At 43.2% G+C, this 25,957-nt stretch overlaps 1 protein-coding gene across 4 annotated transcripts in view; it reads left to right on the top strand.

Moving 5' to 3' along the window:
- Positions 1 to 4,658: 4,658 nt before the first annotated feature.
- YWHAQ (tyrosine 3-monooxygenase/tryptophan 5-monooxygenase activation protein theta) overlaps positions 4,659 to 25,957 on the top strand; it is a 47,308-nt gene continuing 26,009 nt past the window's right edge. The window contains exons 1-2 of one of the 4 annotated variants that reach the window (XM_038396342.2): positions 4,659 to 4,947; positions 6,401 to 6,779. In XM_038396342.2, coding sequence (XP_038252270.1) covers positions 6,486 to 6,779 — 294 coding nt within the window. In that variant the 5' untranslated portion in view covers positions 4,659 to 4,947; positions 6,401 to 6,485. Of the gene's footprint in view, positions 4,948 to 5,033; positions 5,735 to 6,400; positions 6,780 to 25,957 lie in introns of those variants that run through there. The other 3 variants (XM_038396343.2, XM_043510266.1, XM_043510265.1) reach the window with 3 other exon arrangements.

A 25,957-nucleotide genomic window follows, 5' to 3' on the forward strand; every position in this document is an offset into this window, starting at 1 on the left:
TGCATTATGAAACAGTTCTTAATTATATGATTACGTACTATTTTTTCCACAAGACACTTCTTTCATTCACTGCAAACGCTGGATCTGCTCTGAGAATTAATCATGGTTGTGTAGCGAATGAGGCTACTGACTTCACATAGGACTCGTTTCATTTGTTTCAGAAATTGGAACGAGCGTGCCTATTGTGGAATGGGGGGGGATGGTGGGCCTTAAGCCCGCACATAGCTAAAGATCTTCCCCCTCATCTGAGGGGAAAGGACCAGTGGACCTGGGCCACAAATGAACACTGGTGACAACAAATAAAAAAACAGGGGCAGGAGTAACTTACAGGATAAAAATCTGGTAACCAGAAAGGGATACTGAGCAGAGAGCCACCGACAGCACACTCTGCTTCTCAAAGGCATTGAGGAATTCAGTGAACACTGCCCAGGGGAAATCTTTTTGGAGGAGTGACTGTACAAGGAAACGGAAATAGGCCCTACAGTTGCAGAGCACTCCCATCCCACCTCATCCAACTTCTTTGGAAGATGTGTAGTGAACGAGGCAGAGAACTTCAGGAAGAGAAAGGAGGGTCTCAATGCCATCCTGAGAACTAGATCTCTGCTTCTACCAGAGAGTTCTTATGTGATACTGAGAAATGACATAAACCAGAATTTTCATGGGTGGCCACTGTGCAGTCCTCATTTTCTGGATGTTAATTTTAAGACAGCTGAAGTCTGATTTGCAGAAGTGTTGACCATTCACAATTGCAACTGAGAGCAATGGGAGCTCTGCTCTGAACACAAAGTGCTATTTAATGCTAAGTACTCTGAAAAATTAGGACCTGCGTGTCTTCAATTGGGCACCCAAAATTGTTAACTTTTTTTTACTTTTATCTCCATGTCTCGTTTCCTCATCTGTAAAATAGGGACAAACAGTAAGAGCTCATGTCACAAGAGTGTTGTGAAGATAAATTTGCTAAAGTTTGTTAAGAACTAAGCTATGACAATGACAGCATCGCAGAAAAGCCCATGAGGAAATTAACAATTCTGTATTTAGTGCAGAGTTTGGGTGGTATGAATTAAACAATGCATGGGACCACACACTGAATGATGAGGATAAAAAGAAATACTGAATAGCTACCTATTTTCTGAACACTGTCCTCCCAGTGTACTGAATAAGATCAGGGTCCTATGGAAAAACAGTATGTGATCATATAATTAAGAAATGTACCATAATGCATACACAGAAGAGGACCAAATTAAAGTTGCATGGGCAACCTTAATTCGGGCATTTCGTAACTTTTTTGAGTTGGGCCATTGAATAAAGATAGCTTGGATTAACCCAACTGTCATGACTCAAAATCCACTGAACAGCACTTTGCAGACAACATGGTGTAGGCATTTGTCTCCTCCAGAGCCATGACATAAGAATTCAAAAAGCTTTTGTAGCGCACTTGGTCAGTTTCAGCCCATGACTTCTGTCACTGGTGTTCTAACAGTCTTCACTCTCACTTCATCTGTAAATCAAGGTGATCAGTGAGGACATAGCTAAAGACAAGGGCACTAGGGCCACCCCATCAATGACTGAAAATAGTAGATTAACGTAAATCCTACCAAGTCCCCAAGTCTGTTGATTTCAGAGTAGCCGCCATGTTAGTCTGTATTCGCAAAAAGAAAAGGAGTACTTGTGGCACCTTAGAGACTAACAAATTTATCGATGAAGTGAGCTGTAGCTCACGAAAGCTTATGCTCAAATAAACTTGTTAGCCTCTAAGGTGCCGCAAGTACTCCTTTCTTTTGCAAGTCTGTTGAATGTGTCATATCTTCCCTTTGGGCCTTCTGGAAGTTCCCATTCCGTTAACTTCATAAGGTGTACTATCAACCAGTCCCTTGTGGAGAATAGATGCGTCCCAAACTCAAACCACAGGAGGTAGGTAATGATTAGTCCGTGACAGAGATATTTGGATATTAAATATCCAAATGCCTAATCTCCAGTCCTAGCTACACACTAAATCAGGAATCTGAGCCAATAATTCCTTCATCTCCATGGTACCCATGAAATCCTGAGCTAATATAGAGAACTCATCACCTGAGATGGATGTTTAAGTTCATAGGCACCAACTTCTTCCGGTGCCGGTGGGTGCTCAATTCCCCAACCCCTTCCCCAAAGTCCCTACCCCTATTCGACTCCTTCCCCAAATCCCCACCCTGGCCCTGCCTCCTCCCAGTGCGCTATGTTCCCGCTCCTCCCCCCTCCCAGCGCTTGCTACAGCTGTTTGGTAGCAGCACGTGCTAGGAGGGAGGGAGGAGCGGGGACGCAGCGCGCTGGGAGGAGGCGGAGGTGAGGTGGGGGTAGGGGCGGGGAGCTTGGCTGCCAGTGGTTGCAGAGCACCCACTAATTTTTCCCCATGGGTGCTCCAGCCTCAAAGCACCCACCGAGTCAGTGCCTATATTTAAGTTACTGAGTGTTGTCATCCTTGATGATTCCAAAACCACTGTGGTGAGAAAATGTATTAGCTCATGCAGGGACTTTGCAATGCAGCAGGATGATTTGCCCATAGAGTAAGTCCCAGGACTCACACAAGTATGCATTTAATTCAGCTTCGAGGTAGGAGACCTCATGTATTTCTAATTGGCTGCAAAGAACACAACCACAGCATCTCTTCATCACTTCCTCTTAGGCTCATGCTGTACCCAATGCTTGTCTCGAATCAACTATGCCAAAACTTGTCCAGCAGAATCATTCAATCAGCATTTCAGAAATGCATGCAAGACTGGTGGGGCAGGGGTCATCTTTAATTAAATCATGGACAGATGACACTTTATTAACCACCAATCTTTATATATAACACATGTATGAGCATAAGATAGAAATATTTGTCCACCGATAAATATTGTCTAACAATAACATCCCCAACCTCTAGATGAAACCAATGGAATAGAAACTAAACAATTTCTTGTTTAAACTAGGATTTCTTCCTGCCTTGTCTCCCCAACCCATTACCACAGGGCTCAAAGAACCGCAAGCTTTACAACCAAGCCCCTCATTCCAAGCCTTTGTATCCAAAGTGCACAGCACAGTTGTTCCACTTTCTTGGACCCGCTGAAGAGACATAGCTGCCAAAGCTCGTTGTCAGAATAAGGATCTCCAGGGCTGGCTGTAAAACCAATTTCTATTCATCCCCTATCTTCCGATCAGCAGAGAGAAAAAAAATCCATCCCTCCTTCCCTTTTCCTGAGGCTCTTGCCTTTACATTAAAGATTACCAAACATCTTCAAAATGCCATAATTAGGCTAAGAAAGGGGGAGGAATTTACCCCAACCCTTTTTTCTCCCTGGCCCCTCCTACCCCAGACCAACCCCTCCAAAAGGACATTACTCCCTCCATTATGAGTATCTAACTGTTGGCAAGAGAGGAATTCTTGTCTGCATCATCAACCACATGCTCCTGCCCCATGAAAGGTCAAAGACTGGTGACAAGGCCTAAAAATCAAGGAAAACTCAATCCACTATTTTTTATTTATCCTATCGATCTTTCACCTCCACCTAAGGAAAAAGATAAACTTAAATCACTCAAGTCTTCACCCCTCTTGAAATACCCCCTTATCAACTATCCCCACCAAATCCACAAGAGAAAAAAAAAAGCCTAAAAACCTTGCTCAGTCACTTCTGCTGATCATCATCAAAACCGAGGACAGAAACAGACTATTGTTGAGGTGGAGGAGAGAATAATTTCTGAATTTTTAAAGCTCCTTTCGTTCCCTCACATCTCCCACCCATCCCCCAAGCCATTCCAACCCCCATATACCAACCAGCAACACACACTCGTTCTGCACACCTCCCAACAGCCATTTATTATTTCCCCAAGCACAACATCCCCACCAAATCTGTCCAGCATCACCCACCCATTTCCCTCACACTTACCTGTAGAGTAGACCCTATTGTCTAGCAATAACATCCACCACCCCATGCATCCCAGAAGCCACCATGCCTACACAACTCTAGTTGATCCCAGAACCCACCTCCAGCAGCTCACTGGCCCTTCAGTACCCATTGCCATATCCTCAGTAGCATTCTGAACCCCAGGACCTACTTCTACAGCACCCTAAACTTCCAACAGCACTGACACTTAACTAGCCTTCACATCCATCTCCCTGCCCTCCAGTTCTCAGCACATTCCATCACTTCTACCCCCCGCAGCACCCATCCCAGCTCCCCCTCTATCCGTGCATGCTTCCCCCCAGCATCCACCCCCCAGCTCCCTTCAATCCGTGCACGCTTCCCCTTCAGCATCTACCCCCAGCTCTCTTCAATCCGTGCACGCTCCCCCATGTAACACCCACCCCCAGTTCCCCTCTATCAGTGCACCCTCCCCCCTCAGCAACCTCCCAGTTCTCCTCTATGGGAGCACGCCCTTCAGTGCAACACCCACCCCCAGCACCCCACGCTCCCACCCGCTCTCCGGCCTCCGAGTCCCCCTCTCCCCCTCCCAGCCGCAGCAGCACGAGCCGCCCCAGCCGCGCCTCCGCGCTGTCTCGTGCCGCGCCCAGACTTGGCTCCCAGTCCCAGGGCAAGGCGTGGAGGTTGGGGGGGGGGAGGGTTGTAGCAGCATCACTATGGTGACAGTGACGTCAGCTCACCCTGGATCTAATTGGAGGAAACCCCGTGGCCCCAGCCGCAGCCCACGGGCCAACCGAGCTTGCGACCTGTCTGTGCCCGCCCCCGCGACGGCGCGCTACGTCTGGATTGGTTAATAGCACGCGGTGGGTGGGCCCCGCTTTGGAGCAGGGGTTCGGATTGGCCGTGTGAGCGCGGGTCTGGCAGCGGGTAGGGTTGCCTGTGCCAACGCCCTTTAGCGCTGGCTCTCGCTTGAGACGGGAGCGGCTCTTTCTCCTCGCCCCAACCCTGAGCGGAGCGCACCCGATCCAGCGGCGCCAGCCGGCCCGGCCTAGCGGAACGGACCCAGGTGAGCGGGGCCGAGGTCGGCCACGGCGATGAGAGCGGTCGCCGCGTCCTCCATTTTGTGAGAGCGGCGCGGAGTCCCCAGCCGTGTCGGGGCGCGGGAGATCCCGCCAGCGCCGCCGCCATTTCACGCCCGGCGGGGCCGCGGGGACACCACGCTTTCCCCTTCGCCTGGGTCCCCCTGGGCGGCAGCTCCCCCCGCCTGCCCGGGCAGGGGTCGCGCCCTGCCCTGGAGAGACCTGCCGAGCCCCGTCCTCCCCGGGAGACCGCCGGGCCGGGCCTAAGGCGTGGACGGAGTTGCCGTTCCCCCGCCCGTTTCGGCCTGAGCCTGCAGACCCCACCCACCCTGCCTGAGCGAGTCCTGCTCGCCGCGCCCCCTAGGGGGATGGGACTCCCCCCGTCCCCGCCCTCTCCCGGGGGACAGAGTGTCGGTGCGCCCCCCCCCCCCGGGAGACTCGGGTAGGGGCTTCCCTGCTCGGGACCTGAAGCCGCCTGCTTCCCTTGCCTCGCGCTGGGGACGCGGATCCGCTTGCCGCTGTTCCGGCGCCTCATCCCCTTTCTTTGCTCCAGGGAAAGGCTCCCCGTGGTCTCCCGGCCTCGTCCCGCGCCCCCTCCTTCGCCAAGGGACAAAGGTTCCCTTATTCTCCTCTCAGGGGCACTCCTCCCCCCCGTGTCTGCCCGATCCGCCCGCCCCTCCCAGGGCTCCTGCTTGCCCTGTGGGGGCGCGGATCGCGATCCCTGTCCTCGGATTCTCTGTTTTCGGGGCTATTGAGTCCCCAGGCACGCACTAGGTAACCGCCTTCTCCTCCCCGTGTCCTTTAGGCCTCTTCGTCCTCCTGTGTCTGTCCTGTGTCTGTCCTGGTGGTTCTTTTACTGCCCCTCCCCATGGCTCCCACCTTCAAGGCAAACCACTCTGACCCCCACGCCTAGAGAGAAGGGTTTGGGCAAGGTTCTTGGGGATGGCCCCCTTGGGTTAATGGCTTCCAGCCGTCTGTTGCTTCCCTTCCCTGCCTCTAATTTTTTGACTCACTAGTGCACACAGGGGTGAGAGCGAGGAAAGTGGAGGTGGAGCCAAAAGCCATGCTGAGGAGGCTGGAGTGTCTCTTTCCACCATCTGGTCTCTAGATTGGTCTCCTCTGGGGAGAGAATGAGTTATCTTTTCTCCTGTCCTGGTGGTCTGGGTTATTAACCTTCCTTAGAGGCTCTGGAGATGGGTGCACTTCCCCTTTCCTGTAACCAATTTGTTGTGAAATGGGCTGGTTGTATAGGCCTAGGGTTCTTCATTCCAGGATAGCTCTTGGGGTGATGTAGTGGAGGGGACCCCTTCTGGCCTGGGATTCTTGGTTCCTGGGGAGATGGTTGGTTTGGTGTCTTCTGAGTTTTGGGGAGGAGCAGAGTGTGGTGTCTTGCAGCTCTTGGCTCCCAGAGACATGGCTAATCTGTTTCCTCCCTGGCAGGTTTTGAGGTGCCTTTTCCTCTTGACAGTGTGACAGCCACAGCCTCTCCTTCTGCCTTGCTGCGCTTTCCCCTCTGCCAGCCACCATGGAGAAGACCGAGATGATCCAGAAAGCCAAGCTGGCTGAGCAGGCTGAGCGCTATGATGATATGGCCACCTGCATGAAGGCAGTAACCGAACAGGGTGCTGAGTTATCCAACGAGGAGCGCAACCTTCTCTCTGTGGCCTACAAGAACGTAGTGGGGGGGCGGCGCTCTGCCTGGAGGGTCATCTCTAGCATTGAGCAGAAAACAGACACCAACGACAAGAAGATGCAGCTTGTCAAGGACTATCGGGAGAAGGTGGAGTCTGAGCTCAGGTCCATCTGCACCACTGTGCTGGTGAGTTGGGGAACTGGGGATACATCTCACAACCCTCTGGAAGTGATGCACAAGATATCTATACATACCTCTGAGCTTGAGGGTGAGATCCTAGGTTTGGGTGTGGGAGATCTGTGTGTGACACTATGCTGAGGTGTGGGGTAAGCCATTGCACTACTCGACTGAAGGATGCAGGGGTGTCATGGTGAAGTGTGGGAAAGGAGAATGAGGGCAAGATCAATATGCAGCACTGTCTTGTTATGGGGTTATCAGAGGATTTGAGCTCAAGTCCATCTGTACCATTACACAGGTATGCTTATCTGTCTGCAGTAACTGGGTTGGAAGGGAAAACAAGAAAGTTCCTTTTTCTTTTGTGGTTCTTGATTAATAAAACAGTTGTAAGCATCCAAATTAACTGAGTGATATCTAAGAAGAAAAGGAGTACTTGTGGCACCTTAGAGACTAACAAATTTATTTGAGCATAAGCTTTTGTGAGCTACAGCTCACTTCATCGGATGCATTCAGCTGTAGCTCACGAAAGCTTATGCTCAAATTTTAGTCTCTAAGGTGCCACTAGTACTCCTTTTCTTTTTTGCGAATACAGACTAACTCAGCTGCTACTCTGAAATCTGAGTGATATCTGAATTGTCTGCTTTGGTGTCCTCAGTTGGGTGGTGGTCACAAACTTCTGTGTTACCTTGGGTCAAGAGGAGACTTGAATAGCTTTAGAGGTGGTCTTGAATAAAATGTATATTTTATATTGTATAAAATATAAAGCCTTTTTCAGTGAAGGTGTAAATATTAAATCTGTAGAAAATTAGGCTTCCTGCACTTGAAGATGTACTCTTCAGACTGCATTGCATTGTAGAGATGCAGTCATTGTGGAATAATGCAAAACTACAAAGATTTAAGCTTGTAAGAGGTGCTGCAGATGAATACAAGAGTACAGAAATGCTGCTGCGTTTTTTTTTTTTTTTTTTTTTTAAGACCGTGTCCTAGTCTTCTAGATGTTCACAGTGGTGCAAATATACTGCATTACTGTGGGGGCTGAATCTGTAGCAGCAGTGCAGAAGGTGCAGCACCCTATTCCACATGATCAATGAAAGTTCTGGCTGCAGAAAGCTAGTTAGATGTATAATGCAGTTGGAAATGTAGCAAATCTTGAATACTTTATTACCAAAGTAATGATAAAATAGCATTTCAAGTGGTATCTAATATTTCAGGCATCTTAGGACAGGAAGAGGTGATAGCAAGTTCTTACAAATAAACTAGTATTTCTAGTTTAACCAGGAGGTAAACTTGTACTCACTTGGATTAGGAGACTTGTGTTTATTGCTGTCTCTTTCAGTAGTCATTTAGAAGCAAAATCAAGCCAAGAATTCTAGCTTATCTGACAGGGGAGAACATCTTCCTGGGTTGTGTGGAAATACTTACACATTCCAATGTTTGCTGTCACCTAGAATCTTTTTTCTGAATTAAAAATATGGTCTAACAATTCTACGCAGTTTTCTTATAAAGATTTATTTGAAGCTACTTGGTAAATCAGTCAAAACGATTACTACTTTTTCCTTAATACGCTTAAAGGGTATTTAATTTCTTTTAAAAAGTCTACTGTTTCAGGCATGGTTAAAACTTGCTAAAGCTTCATTTTTTTAAAAAAAAAATGAAATGACTCTCATAAACCGCAGGTTTAGATTCATTCTTGTTTCCTGTGACAAAATTCTAATTAGACTTACTGGTGTGTTGCCATTATTTTACAATGGGGCTCCCTCAAATCATCTCTCCTCTTCTGTGATCCACTCCAGCCACCAGTGTGTTGGGATTCATATACCCAACCAACCCTCCAGACTTTTACCCTCTTGTCAAATTGAATTCTCCAGAGGTTTTGTGATTAAACCATCTCATCCTGTTTGTTACTTCATCTTAATAGATGCTTCTCTAAGTGGTATAGTGCAATGCTACTCAAAGTGGTGGTCCGCGGACCGGTGCTGGTCCGCGAGCCATCGGCTGCCAGTCTGCACACACATTGGGGGGGGGAATTCCAGTCCCCCACATCCGGTAGCTTGAGAAGCACTGGTCTAATGGCTCTGGAACTGAATGAGATGTGAGCATTGAGCCCTTTTGGGTCTTGTCTATGCTGAAGTTACCCTAGTTTAGTCAGTTGGTCAGTAACTGGTGTAGTGGCACTAGTGCAAATGTGTAATGTTCACAAAGATGATATTTGTGCGTATCCCAGTAAACTTATCCTAGTTTCACTGAACATGCTCCCTCTGCTCTCATCTGGGGTCTCATTGGCAACTGCCTGTTTTTATTTGCCCCTAAAGTCTGCAGGAAGTAGTGAAGACAGAAACCTACAAAGCCACATGCTTTTCCTGTTCCCTGGCATCAGCAAAAACAAAGATGCACATCTTCCTGTAGTGAGGGGGGAGAAAGGGGTTTATTATCAGTTTTCACTGCTAGCTGTGATACTGCTGCTTTCCCTCCCAGCACCATCTGCAGTTTTACCCCATTTTCCTTTCCGGTACCTTCATTCTGCCACTACTCTGTTCTGTGAGTCAGCAACTGAAAGACTGAAACTGCCACTATAAAGAACAAATTTCCTAGTGATTGTATATGAATTAGAGAAGGAACAAAAAGTGCTCTGGTGAGCCCCCTTCAGGTTACTTTGAAATTTGATTAAAAGCTATGATGTGCTGAAGTTATTCCTGGTTTCCAGGAATATTAAGTTCCTACTCTGGTAAGCTACCTCTCAAAGGTTATTACTTTACTACAAAACTTCTCTGTAGTCTAGTCTGTGGCAAATGCAATAACTGTTTGCAAACAATATGGAAGGGATCCTTGTCAGTCACTAAACTATAGCGATCTTAAAAAGGGTGGATATTTTGGGTGCAGTAAGTGGCTGCTATTACTCAGTTATGTTACTAACAAAAAAATTTTGTTGCTGTCTGTAAAGCTCAGCTTTCACAAATTTATATATGCTGTTCTAGAAATTTGCATATATAAATCTTAGCAGTATTTCGCATGCTTCAGTAGAACTTCAGAGTTACGAATAGCAGTGTTATGAACTTACCAGTCAAACCGCACATGTCATTTTGAATTGGAAGTATGCAGTCAGACAGCAGCAATGACACCCTCCCCCCCCCCCAAAAAAAGGCAAATACAACACTGTACTACAGTAATTCTTCACTTAAAGTCGTTCTGGTTAACTTTGTTATGTTGATGATCAATTAGGGAAGATGCTTGTTTAAAGTTGTGCAATGCTCCCTTATAATGTCGTTTGGCACCGCCTGCTTTGTCGGCTGCTTGCAGGAAGAGCAGCCCATTGCAGCTAGCTGGTGGGGACTTAGAACCAGGGTGGACTGGCAGCCTCCCTGTCAGCTCCCTGTTCCCCATGCGGCACCTGCCCAGGAGGCTATCAATTGCCAGCAGTTCAGCTGTCCCTTCTCCCACTGCCATGTGCTGCTCCTGCCCTCTGCCTTGGAGCTGCTCTCCAGAGCCTCCTGCTTGCTTGGGGGGGCAGGAGAGAAGAAGGGGGGGTTAATGTCAGGGTGTCCCCTACTCCTGCACCCCACTTTCCCCATCTTCCATGGATCGGGGGGGATACATGACAGGGCTCAGGATAGAGGGAGCTTCCTGGCAGCAGCTGCATTGCAGCTTGCTGATTAGCTTAAAAAGGCAATGTACTTAAGAGTGGAGTCAGTGTACTTAAAGGAGCAATGCACATCTCTCTCTCTTACACACAGGGTGTCTCTCTCTCTCTCTCTCTCTCTGTGTTCGCAATGCTGTCTCCCCTCCCTCCATTGGAGCTGCCTTGTAAGGTGTGAGGCTACATTAACAATGAGTTAACCCTTGAGGGTTCAGCCAATTGCTAGTTCATTATTTAGCAGTAAGGCATCCTGGGAAATATCCCACCCTCTGACTTCACCACTTCAACCAAGCTTCACAATCATCATTGCTGTGTACCCATATTAAATTGTTTGTTTAAAACTTATTGTGTGTATGTACATATATATTAGTCTTTTGTCTGGTGAAAAAAAATTCCCTGGAACCTAACCCCCCCCATTTACATTAATTCTTATGCGGAAATTGGATTTGCTTAACATCTTTTCACTTGGTCACATTTTTCAGGAACATAACTACAATCTTAAGCAAGGAGTTACTGTATGTTAGCCATAAACTACTTTTAAAAAAAAAAGCAAGTTTTTTAAAAAAGATTTGACATGGTAAGGAAGTTTCTGTGCTTATTTCATTTAAATTAAGATGGTTAAAAGCAGCATTTTTCTTCTGCATAGTAAAGTTTCAAAGCTGTATTTAGTCATTGTTCAGTTGTAGACATCTGAAAACAATAACATTTTGTTCAGAGTAACAAACAACCTCCATTCCTGAGGTGTTCATAACTGTGAGGTTCTACTGTGGTTAAATAACAAAAATGCTGTAACATTGAGTCTGACATTCCTTTTTTCCCTAAAGAGTGCTCCAGTTCTCCTGGTTTAATAATAATTAATAATAAATTTTTTAAAAAATATTTTATTCTTATCTCCACTGAAATACTTCTACTGCAGGCTGTTTTAAATTCTTAATTTGATTTTAAGTTACCTGCTCTCTTGCAAGCCATTCACATACAGCTCTCATCAGTGGACACAGTTGGTCACAACTGTGTGATAAGACATTATTGGTGCTAATTGTGTCCCAAAAGCACATGGAAGATGGAATTTAAGATAATCTTGATGAAGTTTAACAGGTGATGGGGGATTTAATCCTTCAGGCAAGAGAACTGTCATTGAAACCAAAGCATAGCATAGTTACGGTATGGCTTTGGCAGAAAACTTGCTGTTTGAATGTCATTTGTTTCCCATATGCTGAGAAACTTTCAGTAAAGCTGGTTTAATTCCTTGACTGTTCTACTGGATACTATTGAATTACTAAAACTGTGGAATTTTCATAAGTGCGTAAGTGATTTAGGAGCACAGGTCCCAAGTCACTGTCTTTTGAAGTTGGCACACTTCCCCAGACTTGGTGGCCATGGAATTTGATTTCTATATAACTGATTATAAATAACTGATTCTATATCACTGATGAATAAAGAATTTTAGAAAGATAAAGTAAACAATCCATAACTTGTACTTTTATGAGTATGGTTAAATGTAGTGTTAAACTTGCCTGGCATTCTCAGAGCTCTAGCACATGAACATTGCTGCATTCGCAATCATCCAGTGTATCTTAATGGCTACAGCTTTCAGGTTTTTAAAAAACGGAATACTTCCAAATGCACCATACTATGGAAAGCTGTGGTGCACCCTTCCTTTGAGAAGCAATTAAAGTGTGGTGTTGCAGAGTGTAAACAGTACAGTGGTGGCTGAGAACCTTTTGATTGCTACTTGTATGCTACTGATACCAGTATTGATTCCTAGCTTGCTGCCTTTTGTGTGGAGGGAAGGGAATGGAGATTTTTCCCAATATGGCAGGCTTCTGTGATAACGTGTACCAACTTCAAGGTCCTTAGTACTTCACCCTTCAAGGGACATATCAGATTGCAAATGTTTCTCAAGGTTCATTATTTTATGTTTAATTTGTGTACTTTCTGTATTAGATAACACTTTGTATATCATTTTCTATGTCCCTAGTTCATTGGGGCTTTTCATACAACAAAGAGAAGAGATTTTTAAATTGAAAATAAATTAGTACGGTAATGTGGGGACAGTACTGAAACTAAATCTTAAAATTTAAGAGTGGCTAACTTTCAAAATGCTGATGTTCCTTGCTTCATGCCTTTTTTATTTTTTTATTTATTTTTTTTTTAATCCCTCAAATTGTAGCAGCTTTGAGTCAATCATGCTGGTCAGATACTTAATCAGGAAACAGCGTAAACTGTCATCCCACCTCTCAAAGCTTGTTGTGTGATGGTTGATCAGACTTTCTTACCAGACTAACATGGTGGTTACTAGTTTTTAAAAACGTATCAGGAAGCAGTCATTTGATCAGTAAAATGATTGAAGAAGGATGTTGAACTGGAGAGCCTGAGCCTGAGGAGAGCCATGAGAGTGACTAAAAGATTAGGGAAAACATGCCATATGCGATTTAGAGAGAGCTCCTTTTTAGCTTAGAGATGGTTTAAGGGGTGACTTGATCAGATTCTGTAAGTACATATATGGGGAACAAACTTGTTCTCTTCAATCTAGTATGCAAAGTTTTAACAGGATCCAATGGCTGGAAATTGAAGCTAGACAAATTCAAACTGGAAATGAGGTATACATTTTTAACAGTGAGTGTGATTTAACTATTGGAACAATTTACCAACGTTCATGGTAGATTCGTCATCACCGGCAGTTTTTTAAATCAACATACGATGATTTTCTAAAAGATACTCTAGTTCATAAGAAATTATTGTGGGAAATTGTATGGCCTGTGTAAACAGGAGGGCAGATTAGACCTGCGGGCTGCACACAGCCTGTCAGGGTAATCCGCTGGTGGACTGCCAGACAGGTCGTTTACATTTGCACGGCCCCCCACAGCTCCCAGTGGCCGCAGTTTGCCATTCCTAGCCAATGGGAGCTGCACGCAGTGGCAACCAGCATGTCTCTATGACCCACGCCGCTTCCCGCAGCTACCATTGGCCGGGAACAGCAAACCGCAGCCGCTGGGAGATGCGGGCGGCTGTGCAAATGTAAACAACCTGTCTGGCAGCCCGACAGCGGATTACCCTGATGGGCCACAGGTTGCCCACCACTGGACTAGATGATCAGTGTAGTCCCTTTTGGCCTTGCAATCTATTAATTTAGAAAAAAGAAAAGGAGTACCCGTGGCACCTTAGAGACTAACAAATTTATTAGAGCATAAGCTTTCGTGAGCTACAGCTCACTTCATCGGATGCATTTGGTGGAAAAAGCAGAGGAGAGATTTATATACACACACACACACACAGAGAACATGAAACAATGGGTTTATCATACACACTGTAAGGAGAGTGATCACTTAAGATAAGCCATCACCAGCAGCAGGGGGGGGAAAGGAGGAAAACCTTCCATGGTGACAAGCAAGGTAGGCTAATTCCAGCAGTTAACAAGAATATCAGAGGAACAGTGGGGGGTGGGGTGGGAGGGAGAAATACCATGGGGAAATAGCTTTACTTTGTGTAATGACTCATCCATTCCCAGTCTCTATTCAAGCCTAAGTTAATTGTATCCAGTTTGCAAATTAATTCCAATTCAGCAGTCTCTCGTTGGAGTCTGTTTTTGAAGCTTTTTTGTTGAAGTATAGCCACCCTCAGGTCTGTGATCGAGTGACCAGAGAGATTGAAGTGTTCTCCAACTGGTTTTTGAATGTTATAATTCTTGACGTCTGATTTGTGTCCATTCATTCTTTTACGTAGAGACTGTCCAGTTTGGCCAATGTACATGGCAGAGGGACATTGCTGGCACATGATGGATATATCACATTGGTAGATGCGCAGGTGAACGAGCCTCTGATAGTGTGGCTGATGTGATTAGGCCCTATGATGGTATCCCCTGAATAGATATGTGGACAGAGTTGGCAACGGGCCAACCATCATAGGGCCTAATCACATCAGCCACACTATCAGAGGCTCGTTCACCTGCGCATCTACCAATGTGATATATCCATCATGTGCCAGCAATGCCCCTCTGCTGGATAGGCAATGCACCTTTAATATACATATGCATGTATACAGTAGGAATCATGAAACTTCATCTTGAGAAGTCTTTCCTACTTCAAATTGTACATACGGTTTTCTTACAGGGTGGATTGATTTAAATCATGATTTTAAATCAGCAAGCAGGAAACGTTGATTTAAATCTATTTACTTGTGTTTTGCACTTGTACTATTTATTAGAGAGGCTGATTCTCATTGGTAACCATTAAAATATGTCACTTTGCAACTACGTTTGGTGCTTCTCTTTGCTAACCAGGAGTATACACTGTATCCCCATTTATTTAAGAAAGTATATAGAATAACTTTTTAACTAGAATAACTTTTTAATTTTTGGCTTGCAATTTGTGTCAAGCTCTATTTGGATGGAAATTCATAATCAGTTAGAAATGCACCAAAACAGCATTTTTATTATTTAATAGAACTACCTTTAGTGTTCTGGGTACACAGTCTTTTCAATTTTTGCATTCAATGTTTTGCATGTAAACTTTTTTTTTTTAGTAAACACAGGCAGTATTATCTGTAGTTATTTAATTGAATTGATTGTATCTGATCACTATGTCCTTCAAGACTTTAGAACTAGTAGATCTCATCCTCTCTGTTCTTCTGATTGGGGGGGGGGGGAAAGCTTTCCTGCTTTTTCAACTCGGTTGGTTTCTTGACTGCTATGAGCTAGTAATTGAACTAAACTAGATGAGTAGACTGTAACTAAGGAGTCATCTCCATCTGCAGAAGGAGGCTACTGCTGTCAAAAGCTGGTTTAGCACTTCAGCAATTTCAGATTCCAGTTGATTAGCCAGTGACTTTTAAAACTTAGCAAGAACCATTTACTTCTGAATAGTAATTATTTTTGTATTTAATTTAAATGACTTTAATAGATATCAGCTTAGTTCTCAACAAGTTTTAAATTTCAAATTTAATTGTAATAAAAAAATTTAACAACTTTAGAATACTTTTAAAAAACAGCTGTATTTTAAAAAAAAGTGTCATGTTTTTAAATGGATAAAAATCAATGACTAATATCAACCTGATTTCTTATGGAATTCATTGAAATTTGAATCAGGAAGAACTGACTCTGGTGTTGCTCAAGATTTGATTTTTTTTTTTTTTTTTCCTCTTTGTATCTGACCTAATTGACATCTTATTGGTGTGATCAAATTTCAGAGCATTTGAGTTCCATGATCTGTTATATTAATATCTAGAGAATGTTGCCCGCTTCTTGTTTATAGTGCCACCTGAAAGTGAGAACAGGTGTTCACATGGCTCTGCTGTAGCTGGTGTCACAAGATATTTACGTGCCAGATGCCCTGAAGATTAATATGTCCCTTCATGCTTCAGCCATCATTCCAGAGCATGTGTGTCCATGCTGATGACAGGTTCTGCTCGTTAACGATCCAAAGCAGTGCAGACCAACACGTGTTCATTTTCATCATTTGAGTCAGATGCCACCAGCAGATGGCTGATTTTTTCTTTTTTGGTGGTTCGGGTTTTGTAGTTTCCATACTAGCGCGTTGCTCTTTTAAGACTTCTGAAAGCACATACCACACCTCGTCCCTCTCAGATTTTGAAAGCCACTTCAAATTCTTAAACCTTGGGTCACGTGGTGTAGCTATCTTTTAGAAATCTCACATTGGTACCTTCTTTGCATTTTGTCAAATCTGCAGTGAAATTGTTCTTAAAAATGAACAGTGTGCTGGATCATCATCCAAGACTGCTATAACATGAAATATAGGGCAGAATGCAGGTAAAACAGAGCAGAAGATGTACAGTGTCTCCTCCCCCCACCCCCTCCAAGGAGTTCAGTTACAAAGGTAATTAACACATCACTTTTTAACGAGCGTTATCAGCGTGGAAGCATGTCCGCTGGAATGTAAGTAGGAAGCAGGCAGCATTATCTCTTTTAAATGTAAACAAACTTGTTTGTCTTAGCAATTGGCTGAACAACTAGTAGGACTGAGTGGATTTGTAGACTCTAGAGTTTTACATTTTGTTTTTGAGTGCAGTTGTGTAACAAATTATATTTGTAAGTTGCATTTTAACAATATATTTCACTATAGTACTTGTATGAGGTGAATTGAAAAATACTATTTCATTTATCATTTTTACAGTGCAAATATTTGTAATACAAAGTGTACAGTGCTCACATTTTTTATTTTGTGTTGTAATTGATATCAGTATATTTGAAAATGTAGAAAACATCCAAAATATTTATTTAATAAATTTTAACTGGTATTCTTTTTAACAGTGCTATTAAAACTGATTAATTTTTTATCACAATTTTTTGAGTTAATCGCATGAGTTAACTGTGATTAATCAACAGCCCTAAAAAAAAACCCTCTCTAATTCTTGTGGAAATTTCTTGTTAAATTTCTGGTACAAGTACATGATTTTGGAAAGGGTAACATTTAAAAAGTTAAAAGGGTAAAATTTTAATCCAACAAGCTATATAAAATTGTGAAGCTTATGAATGTTGTTACCACTCCATAGTTGAGCTTGAGACTTCTTTGAAGTCTGCTTGTAATCCCTGACTCTATGATCCTCTGTGGTTATTTTTTTCCATTTCAGATTTTGTCACTAGATAATCTTGCCTGGATTATGATGGATTCAGCAGGCTGTCAGATACCGGATTCAGGAGAAAAGGAGGAACTGTGATCCCATATGTAAATGTGCATCCCATATATAAATTTCTTCTTGGGGGAGAGAAGAAAGTAGGAGAGGTGTTTAAAACAATCTGGATACTGGGTTGCTGCTGTTTCGTTGAATTGAATATCTTCAGAGTATCTTCACCAATTGGCTGATAGACTTGGCTTTTTTCACCAATTGGCTTTTTTCTACAGTTGGCAACCATTCAGAAATCAGTCAAATTTAGCAGGGTTGATAATGCCAGAACCTTAATTTAAAACTATATACAAATTAGGATTCTGGGTGAGATTCCAAATTGTCGAACACCAGAGCAGAAATGCAATTTACAGATGGAAGAAACTCCCCTGGTAGGGGCTTCCACAATGTGGAAGCAGTTCTGTCTAGCAGTCCTCAAACTAGATGGCCAAATTGAACAAGAGAAATCTTGGAGTACAATGTTCAGGCCCCTAGAACTGAATTCTGTTTTGGAGGAGGTTGCCAAATCCACCCAGTGACATTATGTATCGTGGCATCTGGCAATTCAGCAGAGGTCCTACACTGGGGCAGATTCTTTCTGCACCCAGGTGGTGATTATGTTATGAGAGGAATTAAGCTTAAGTACCTGTGGAATGTGTTAGGCACTCTCTATATGCGTTTTTAATCTTAATACTGAATCAAACCTGAAACACATGATAAATATAAGGTGAGATCCTGAATTTATCAACTGTATGTAGGTAAAACATTGTGATCTTAGCAATGGCTAAGAAATGCAGCAACAGCCGTTCCTTTTTCAGAGGTTATTTGAGAAAGGTAAACTAATGTCCTGACTCCTTTGGAAATCTGAATTAATTTGGGGGTAAAGTTGGGAACAGAGCAAAGAGTTATTTGGTCATTGTGAAAAGTAAGAAAGGCAACTAACTGACAGAGGGCAGTTGGCTCATCAACTCTTTTGTGTTTAGGTAATGGCAACTAAAAGGACTACTTTTATTGTCTGGGTGACTCTTCATAGCTTCTATAGTCTTAAGGCTATTATGAACTGGTAAAACTAATTTATGAAGACTGTTGATGGGGAAAACAAGGTTCCAGCAACAAAAGTCTTGTGTACAACCATATTAAGTCAATGTTTCAAAAAAGTGATTAGTTAATCATGCTGGCTTAAATCAGCATGTTGATAGACAAGGGTCTTGCTGCTTAGCTATGACTACTACTGGGTTAGACATCCTAGCATCTGACACTCTTTTGGGGGGAACTTCCTCTTATGTATGTATGCATGCATAAAAAATATAAGCTGCTTAGAACAACCTAAGGGAAGCAGTTTCTAGAAAGAGGGAAAATCTGAACCTTGCAATAATTGAAAAAATTACATTTTATTAGGATTTCAGTGGGTCATTTCTGCTTGCCTGACAATCATTTTATACAAGCATAAACCTCCTAAAGGAGCTGTTGGTAGACCAGATAGACTGGAGAGGTTAAGGGGACTGTCTGTGACTCCATAGTAATATTGTTACTGTACAGTGATCTAGGAGTTGACATTTTTTACTGGCTTGGTGAAATGTAATTATAGAACATACCACCAGTTTAGGTGTCTGCCCAGAGGCTGGCACTCATAGTCGAGAAACACTCCAAACAGTGTGACTAATATTACTAATATAAGTGAGAGTCATTGAAAGAAATGGAAATGAAAAAAGGTAACACTGTACAAAAGTGTTTCCTAAACTGGGTTGCGACCCTCCCCCACCATGGATATTGTGAAAGGGTAAGTGGGAGCTGGGAGGGTTTGAGATGTCAAGCCAGGAGGGAGGAGGGTAAGGAGTAGGGTGTGGGAGGCAGGGGCCTTGGAGGGAGCACAGCTCACATCTGGATCCAGCTCTGCCTGCTTTGGTGGTCCTGTTGGAACCCACAGCAGCTCCTCTCGGTGCAATAGGAAGTCCCAAGCCAGCAGGGAGGCATAAGGAATGGGTGGGGGAGAGGTGCAGCATGGGCCAGGAATGCCATTTAGGAGTGCGGCTGTTCATGATTTCATCCCAGGGAAGGCATCAGGGGCACAGAGTTGGCTCTCAGTGGCTGGTCCCTGGTAACAGATCCAAGAGTTGATGGTGCTGAGCCCCCCCAGCCTGGTAGGGAGGGGGAACCTATGCTGCTGAAGTAGAGGTGCCCAGTCTGGATTGCAGTGGCAACTCCCTCCTGCTGAAGGGGTTAGCAAGGCTGGATGTCGATTGGGGGATGTAGGGCTGGAAAACTTGTTCTCTTCCTTGAAATATGTGAAATGGCATCATTGCTGGCCCTGGAGGAGTCGCATTAAGAGGTGAGCCCAAAGGAAAACGTGGGACGAAATGTTCGGGCACCTAACCACTGCTCTAGAAGCTGTGAAAACTGAAGATAATTAATTTGGGGTTCTGCACCAAGGCACTCATTTGGATCAATGTACATCTTAAATTAGCATTGGTGAAACAGCAAAATGTTCCAGTTTCATACTGGATCGGAAGCTCACCTGGTCAGGTATCCTTTTTCCAGTACCAGTTTTTCAAATAAGGTAATAAAATCTATTATGGAAAATAAATAGTCTATGGGAACAATTCCTTCATGATCCCATAAGTGGTTAGCACATGCCCTGAAACATGAGGGTTTATAAATTTTAAACTCTATCCTGTCTATTGTAACCGCATGTTGTTATCCATTTGCGTTTCCTCCTTTTTGAACGTCCGCTAGGCTTTTTTCCATATGCCTTTTGCTATTGCATGCATCCATCTCTGCTGAATTGTATCCAATATTTTTCTTTCCTAATATAGAAGTTGTTCCATGTTTCTGAACATGTTCGTTCATCTTTCTGTCTTCCTCCTTGAGGAGGCATGATCAGAGTAAAATGTTCCATTTTTGGAGTATACTAATAACCTGAAATTATAATTTCACTGAATCCTAATCCATTCTTTAGACATTTTAATGTTTGCTTTTCTGACTACCATATTCATTGAGCAGGGGCTTTCATTAAGCTGTCAACAATGACATCAAAAGGTCTACCTGAATTATTACTTATTTACTAACAATATTTGAGTTGTAAAAATTACCCTACTTTCTTTTTTTCAATACTGAATTTCATATACCATGGTGCTCTCCACTCGCCCGTCTGTTAGGGCTCTTGAGTGCCTCGGGGCTTGTCTACATTTGAAATGCTACAGAGGTGCAGCTGTAATGCTTCATCTCCTTCGGTAGCTAGGTCAACAGAAGAATTCTTTTGTCGACATAGCGCTGTATATGCTGGGGGTTAGGTCAGCTTAACTTTGCCACTCAGAAGTGTGGCGTTTTCACACCCCTGACAATGTAGCTGGGTTACCTTAACTTGGAGTGTAAACCAGACCTAGGTCTTTAGTTCTGACTTAAATTTTGCCATCTCATTCCCCCCATTTGTCCTTTCTAGGTCACTAGTGAATATTTCCAACCCTGATAATAAGGGACCACAGGTAAAGTATCATGTCAAACTTACCATTTATTCTTATTTTGTCTCTTTGCCAGTTTCTGATCAATGACAGAAGTTTACCTCTGATCTAGTGATTATGTGGTTTCCTGAAGACTTTTGTGTTGGCCTTTAGGGTTCTAAAGTGCCTTACAAACAATTCTGTCTATTTATGAATTGCCTATAATAATAAATCTCCATTTCAAGAATATTGTGCCTCTGTGACCATTAACTTCTGTAACTTTTTGCTACTTAATTCAGATGCCTATACTTAAACATAGTGATTTGGACAAGCTTTTTTCCCTGCTAAGGGGCAGGCTATCCACTTGGTGAAGTGAAGAGCTGCTGTTTTGAGGCAACAGAAGTTCCATGGATTTAGGAAAAACTTTAACTACAAGGATAGTTAAGGAGCCTGGTATAGGCTTCCAAAGAAGGTTGCGGAAACCCTGTCATTGGTAGGGCCCTACCAAATTCACGGCCATGAAAAACTCATCAGACCCTGAAATCTGTTTGGTGTGTTTTTGGTTTTTTTGTTTTTTTTTTTTTTTGTGTGTGTGTGTGTGTTTTACCCTATACTATACAGATTTCCCTGGGAAGACCAGCGTTTCAAATTGGGGATCCAGACCTGAAAGGGAGTTGCAGGAGAGTCAAAAGGTTATTTTCATGGAGGTCACGATATTGCCACCCTTACATCTGTGCTGCCCTCAGAGCTGGGTGGCTGTTGGCCAGGCACCTAGCTCTGAAGGCAGCATCCCAGAAGCAGCAGTGCAGACGTAAGAGTAGCAATACCATACCATGCCAACCTCACCTCTGCACTACTGCTAGAGGTGGCTCTGCCTTCAGAGCTGGGATCCCAGCCAGCAGCTGCTGTTCTCCAGCTGTCCAGCTCTGAAGGCAGCACCGCCGGCGGCAGCAGCACAGAGGTAAGGGTAGTAGTACCACAACCCCCTCTACAATAACCTTGTGGGAAACCGCGTCCCCCCCCTTTCCAAAAAAAAAAACCACTTCTTTTTTGATCAGGACCCCTGCAATTACAACATTGTGAAATTTCAGATTTAGCTGATGTCATGGAACTTATGATTTTTAAAATCCTATGACCCTGAAATTGATCAAAATGGATCATGAATTTGGTAGGGCCCTAGTCATTGGGGGTCTTTAAGAACAGTTAGACTAGGGGTGGTCAACCTATGGCTCCGGAGCCACATGCGGTTCTTGAGAAGTTAATATGCAGCTCTATGTATAGACACCAACTCCAGGGCTGGAGCTACAGGTGCCAACTTTCCAATGTGTCGGGAGGGGGGGGCGCAGCGGGTGTTCGCTTCTCCACCCCTGGCTTTGCCACAGGCCATGCCCCCACTCCACCCCTTCCCACCCCCTCCTCTGCGCCTGCCATGCCCTTGCTCCTCCCCCCATCCTGAGCCTCCTGCATGCCATGAAACAGCTGTTGGGGAGGTGCTGATTGGTGGGACTGCTGGTGGGTGGGAGGTGGCAGGGGGGCAGATGATGGGGGTGCTGCTGATGTATTACTGTGGCTCTTTGACAATGTATATTGGTAAATTCTGGCTCCTTCTCAGGCTGGCCATCTCTGGTTTAGACAAACACCTATCAGAGATGATCTTGGTATACAGTTGTCCCAGTTAACAACATTGTTTCGTTGTTATATCGCTGATCTATTAGAGATGTACACATTTTAAAGTTGCGCCATGTTTGGCCTTTGGGGCTTGGAACCAGGGTGGGCAGTCAGCCCCCGATCAGCTTCCCTCCACCACCCCCAGCGCCTCCTGCTTGCTGTCAGCCCCACGGATCAGCAACTCCTCCTCCCTGTGCCTCCTGCCTGCAGCTATCAGCTATTTAGCAGGGTTCAGGAGTTGATGGGGGAGGGGGGAGGAGCAAGACCATAGCATGTAGCTTGTCCCCTCTCCCCCAAGAGCCTCCTGAATGCCCTGAAACAGCTGATTGCTGCAGATGGGAGGAGGGGGGAGGCTGCATGCTTCCTGAATGCTGCAAAACAGCTGATTGCTGCATTTTGCAGCGGGTGGGGAGGCCTGGGGAAGGAGTGGTGAGGCTGCTTGCCTCCTGCCTGCAGCAAACAGCTGTTCTGCAGTGTTCAGGAGGCTGGGGGTGGGAGGAGCCTGGACGAAGCCTCTGGCCTCCCTCCACAAGCCTCCTGTCCGCAACAATCAGCTGCCCTCTGGCACTTAGGAAAGAACAGCAGCCAGATGCTCCATCCTCTTTCGCCCTCTGACTCCACCACTTCAGCGAAGCTTCACAATCATCATTGCTGAGTACAGTATTACATTGTTTAGAATTTATACTGTATATGTATATAATGTCTTTTGTCTGGAGAAAAAAAATTCCCTGGAAACTAATCCCCCCCCCAATTTACATTAATTCTTATTGGAAAATTTGATTCGCTTAACATCATTTTGCTTAGTCACGTTTTTCAAGAACATAACTACAGTGTTAAGTGAGGAGTTACTGCACTTGGTTCCAGGGTGGATAAAAATCAATGATTTATTTGACAATCTAAAAGTTACTTTTTTTAAAATTTAAAGCAGATTTTTAAAATTTAAATATTTCTTCTTTTAAAAAATCTGTTTAAAATGAAATCTGAATGTAATACAAAATGTGCAAAGGCCTACATTTATAATCTCTTAAAACATTTAAATATAAATATGCTGAATCCTCAGTCAGATCTTTGAGTTAGTCTGCTTTTCTATATATAGAGAGAATCGAGGGTGGAGGGGAAGGACATCTAACTTTTTTGAGCTCATGTTTTATAAATATGGCACAATAGATCTGAGTGAGTAACTCAGGAGACTCTTATTTTGCAGGAGACTTGGGCAAGTAGGAATTTAAGATCACTTTCATTTAGACATATGTGAAACTTTTCCCAGGCTGACCTGAACTTAGTTTAATTCACTAACTCTACAGTTGATCCCTCTGTTTAATAAATCATTTAGTTATAAATGTGAAACACATCTTGATAAGAGTTTGTGTATGCAAAATATTTTATTTAAATTACCAAGTGGAAAACCTGGATTTAAATAAATTTTAATCAATAAATTATTTAAATTAATCTACCTTGCTTGTTCCTCGGTGCATGGGCTGGACTAGATGACGTCCCTGGGGTCCCTTCCAACTCTACGTTTCTATGATTCCGTGACTTAGAACTATGCCATTAGTTATTAACACCATTTTAATCTACTTATTAAAAAACCTAACATCCTGCCTGGTGTCACTGTATCTCCACTGCGATTAACTTTTATAAACTAAGATGGTGTCTTCCTGTGGACCTTTCCTATTAAGGAAAAAAACACTGTTTCCTCAGGAGTTTCACTTGAATCACCACTTCTGCAAATGTCAGTGAGACCCTACTGTAGGATTCTTGTATACATAATTAATATTGAAGTGTGCGGAGGGGAGTCCACTTAAGTGAACACATGGAAACTCCTAGTAATTATGTAAATACAAATCATTGTTTCAGATAGTTTGCAGACTGAAGTCATGACAAAATTATTTGTAATTTCGTAGATAACACCAAAAGTTTATCTACCAAAACCAAGAGTTCCTGACACATTTATTTTTATAAAATACTGACTCAGTAATGTGCCAGTTTTTGGAAGACAGTTCAACAATATATTAGCATAATACCAAAATGACTCCTTCAAAACTATACCCAGCTCTACCCACTGCTCTAAGACAAAGGAAACAGGCCTTTAACTGTCCAGACTCTGCACTGTAGTGCTAATAGCAAGTCTCCTGCCATAACTTCCTTTTGATTTAAACCAGGGGGTTCCCAGTGCTTGCCGTTAAGTAAGATGCTTGTGAAAAATTGTGGGCCATAAAGTTGCCTGTTGGGACAGTAGTCTTTTGAGCTATAAACTTTCATCGTAATGTCAGAAGGCTGTTTCTACAATTTCCTTTTGTCCTTATTTTGTTAGTTACTAGCTGGCTCTTCTGTGTCTTTGTTTCTGTATCTAATAGTAGATTGCTCACTATGCTGGGCCAGCCATTATTTTAGTGCTAACTGATGCAGGAGTTGTGTGGAAATCATCACACAAATAAAAATGCTGCACTCAACAAAATAATGAAAATGGGAGGCAGAGTTGGAAAGATTGCTTAGGCCTTGTGTAGACCAATTCAGTTTAAATTAGCTTTTAAACTGGTGCAAACCTTTGTGTAGACAGTTATTTTTTGCTTGAGTGGCTTAATTTGGTTTAATTTAAATTGATTGGGAATTGGCTTCAGTGGAAGTCTTCACATAATCTTTTGCACTAGTTTAACTAAATTGGCTTTAAACATTACCTTTAGTTAAACTGGTGCAACTTTCATGTTAATAGCTCATGTCCTTACAAGACCCAGGAGTTTAGGCCCCAGACATATGTCTATGGTTTAAACATGCCTTCGATCACATCACAAAAGATATTAAATGGAAGGAGTTTTAAATGGCCAATATCTGAAGGGGGTTATTTACAAGAAGATCTTAATATGTAAATTGACTTTGATCACTGAAAAGGAACATGACACTTCAAGTATTTGAAGAATAGAAATACCATGAAGGGTGTGGCAAATGGTGATATAGGTAGGAGTGCTGGAATGAAGAGCAAGCTATGCTTAACATCAGGAAAACTTTCCTGAAAGATCTTCTTAACTACATGTCATAGCCTTTCAGTTGAAGTGGTGGAAGCCCGATCGCTTAAGTGATCTAAAACTAGCATGAATATGTTTTAAGGAATCATTTCTATATTTTACTGTTTAACTCAAGGCATTTTCCATATAATTTCTATGATTTGGTGCCTGCCAGTGCATGTTCAGTTTTTTTCTATGATAAATTTTGTTAGGGAGAACTCCTACAGTAGTACCTCAGTTACAAACTGATCAGTCAACCACACACCTCATTTGGAACCAGAAGTATGCAGTCAGCAGCAGCAGAGACAAAAAATAAATAATAAAAATATAGTACTGTTAAATGTAATCCACTTTAAAAAAAAAAAAGCAAGTTTAAAAAAAATTTGAAAAGGTAAGGAAACTGTTTTTCTGTGCTTACTTCATTGAAATGTTTTTAAAAGCAGCATTTTTCTTCTGCATAGTGAAGTTTCAAAGCTATATTAAGTCGGTATTCAGTCTGTGGACTTTTGAAAGCAACCATAACATTTTTGTTCAGAGTTAGGAACGTTTCAGAGGTACAAACAACCTTCATTCCCGAGGTATTCATAACTCTGAGGTTCGACAATATAACCAAGCAACACTAGTTTCTGGTTTACATGGATGTTCTGGAACCATAGAATTCTAATTTTTCTTGTACTTGTAAGAGAAATGTAACCAGTAAATATTTAGCCTCATTCAGAATCATCTTGGCTAGTAGGAATAGTGTGCGCAGACACAGTGCAACCAAAGCTTCTAGTGCATTTGCTTAAGTGCAGTTCCATATATTTAGTCCTTAGCCAATCCTAAACA

Source organism: Dermochelys coriacea, chromosome 3, assembly GCF_009764565.3.
Source record: "Dermochelys coriacea isolate rDerCor1 chromosome 3, rDerCor1.pri.v4, whole genome shotgun sequence".
Classification (NCBI taxonomy): Eukaryota; Metazoa; Chordata; order Testudines; family Dermochelyidae; genus Dermochelys; species Dermochelys coriacea.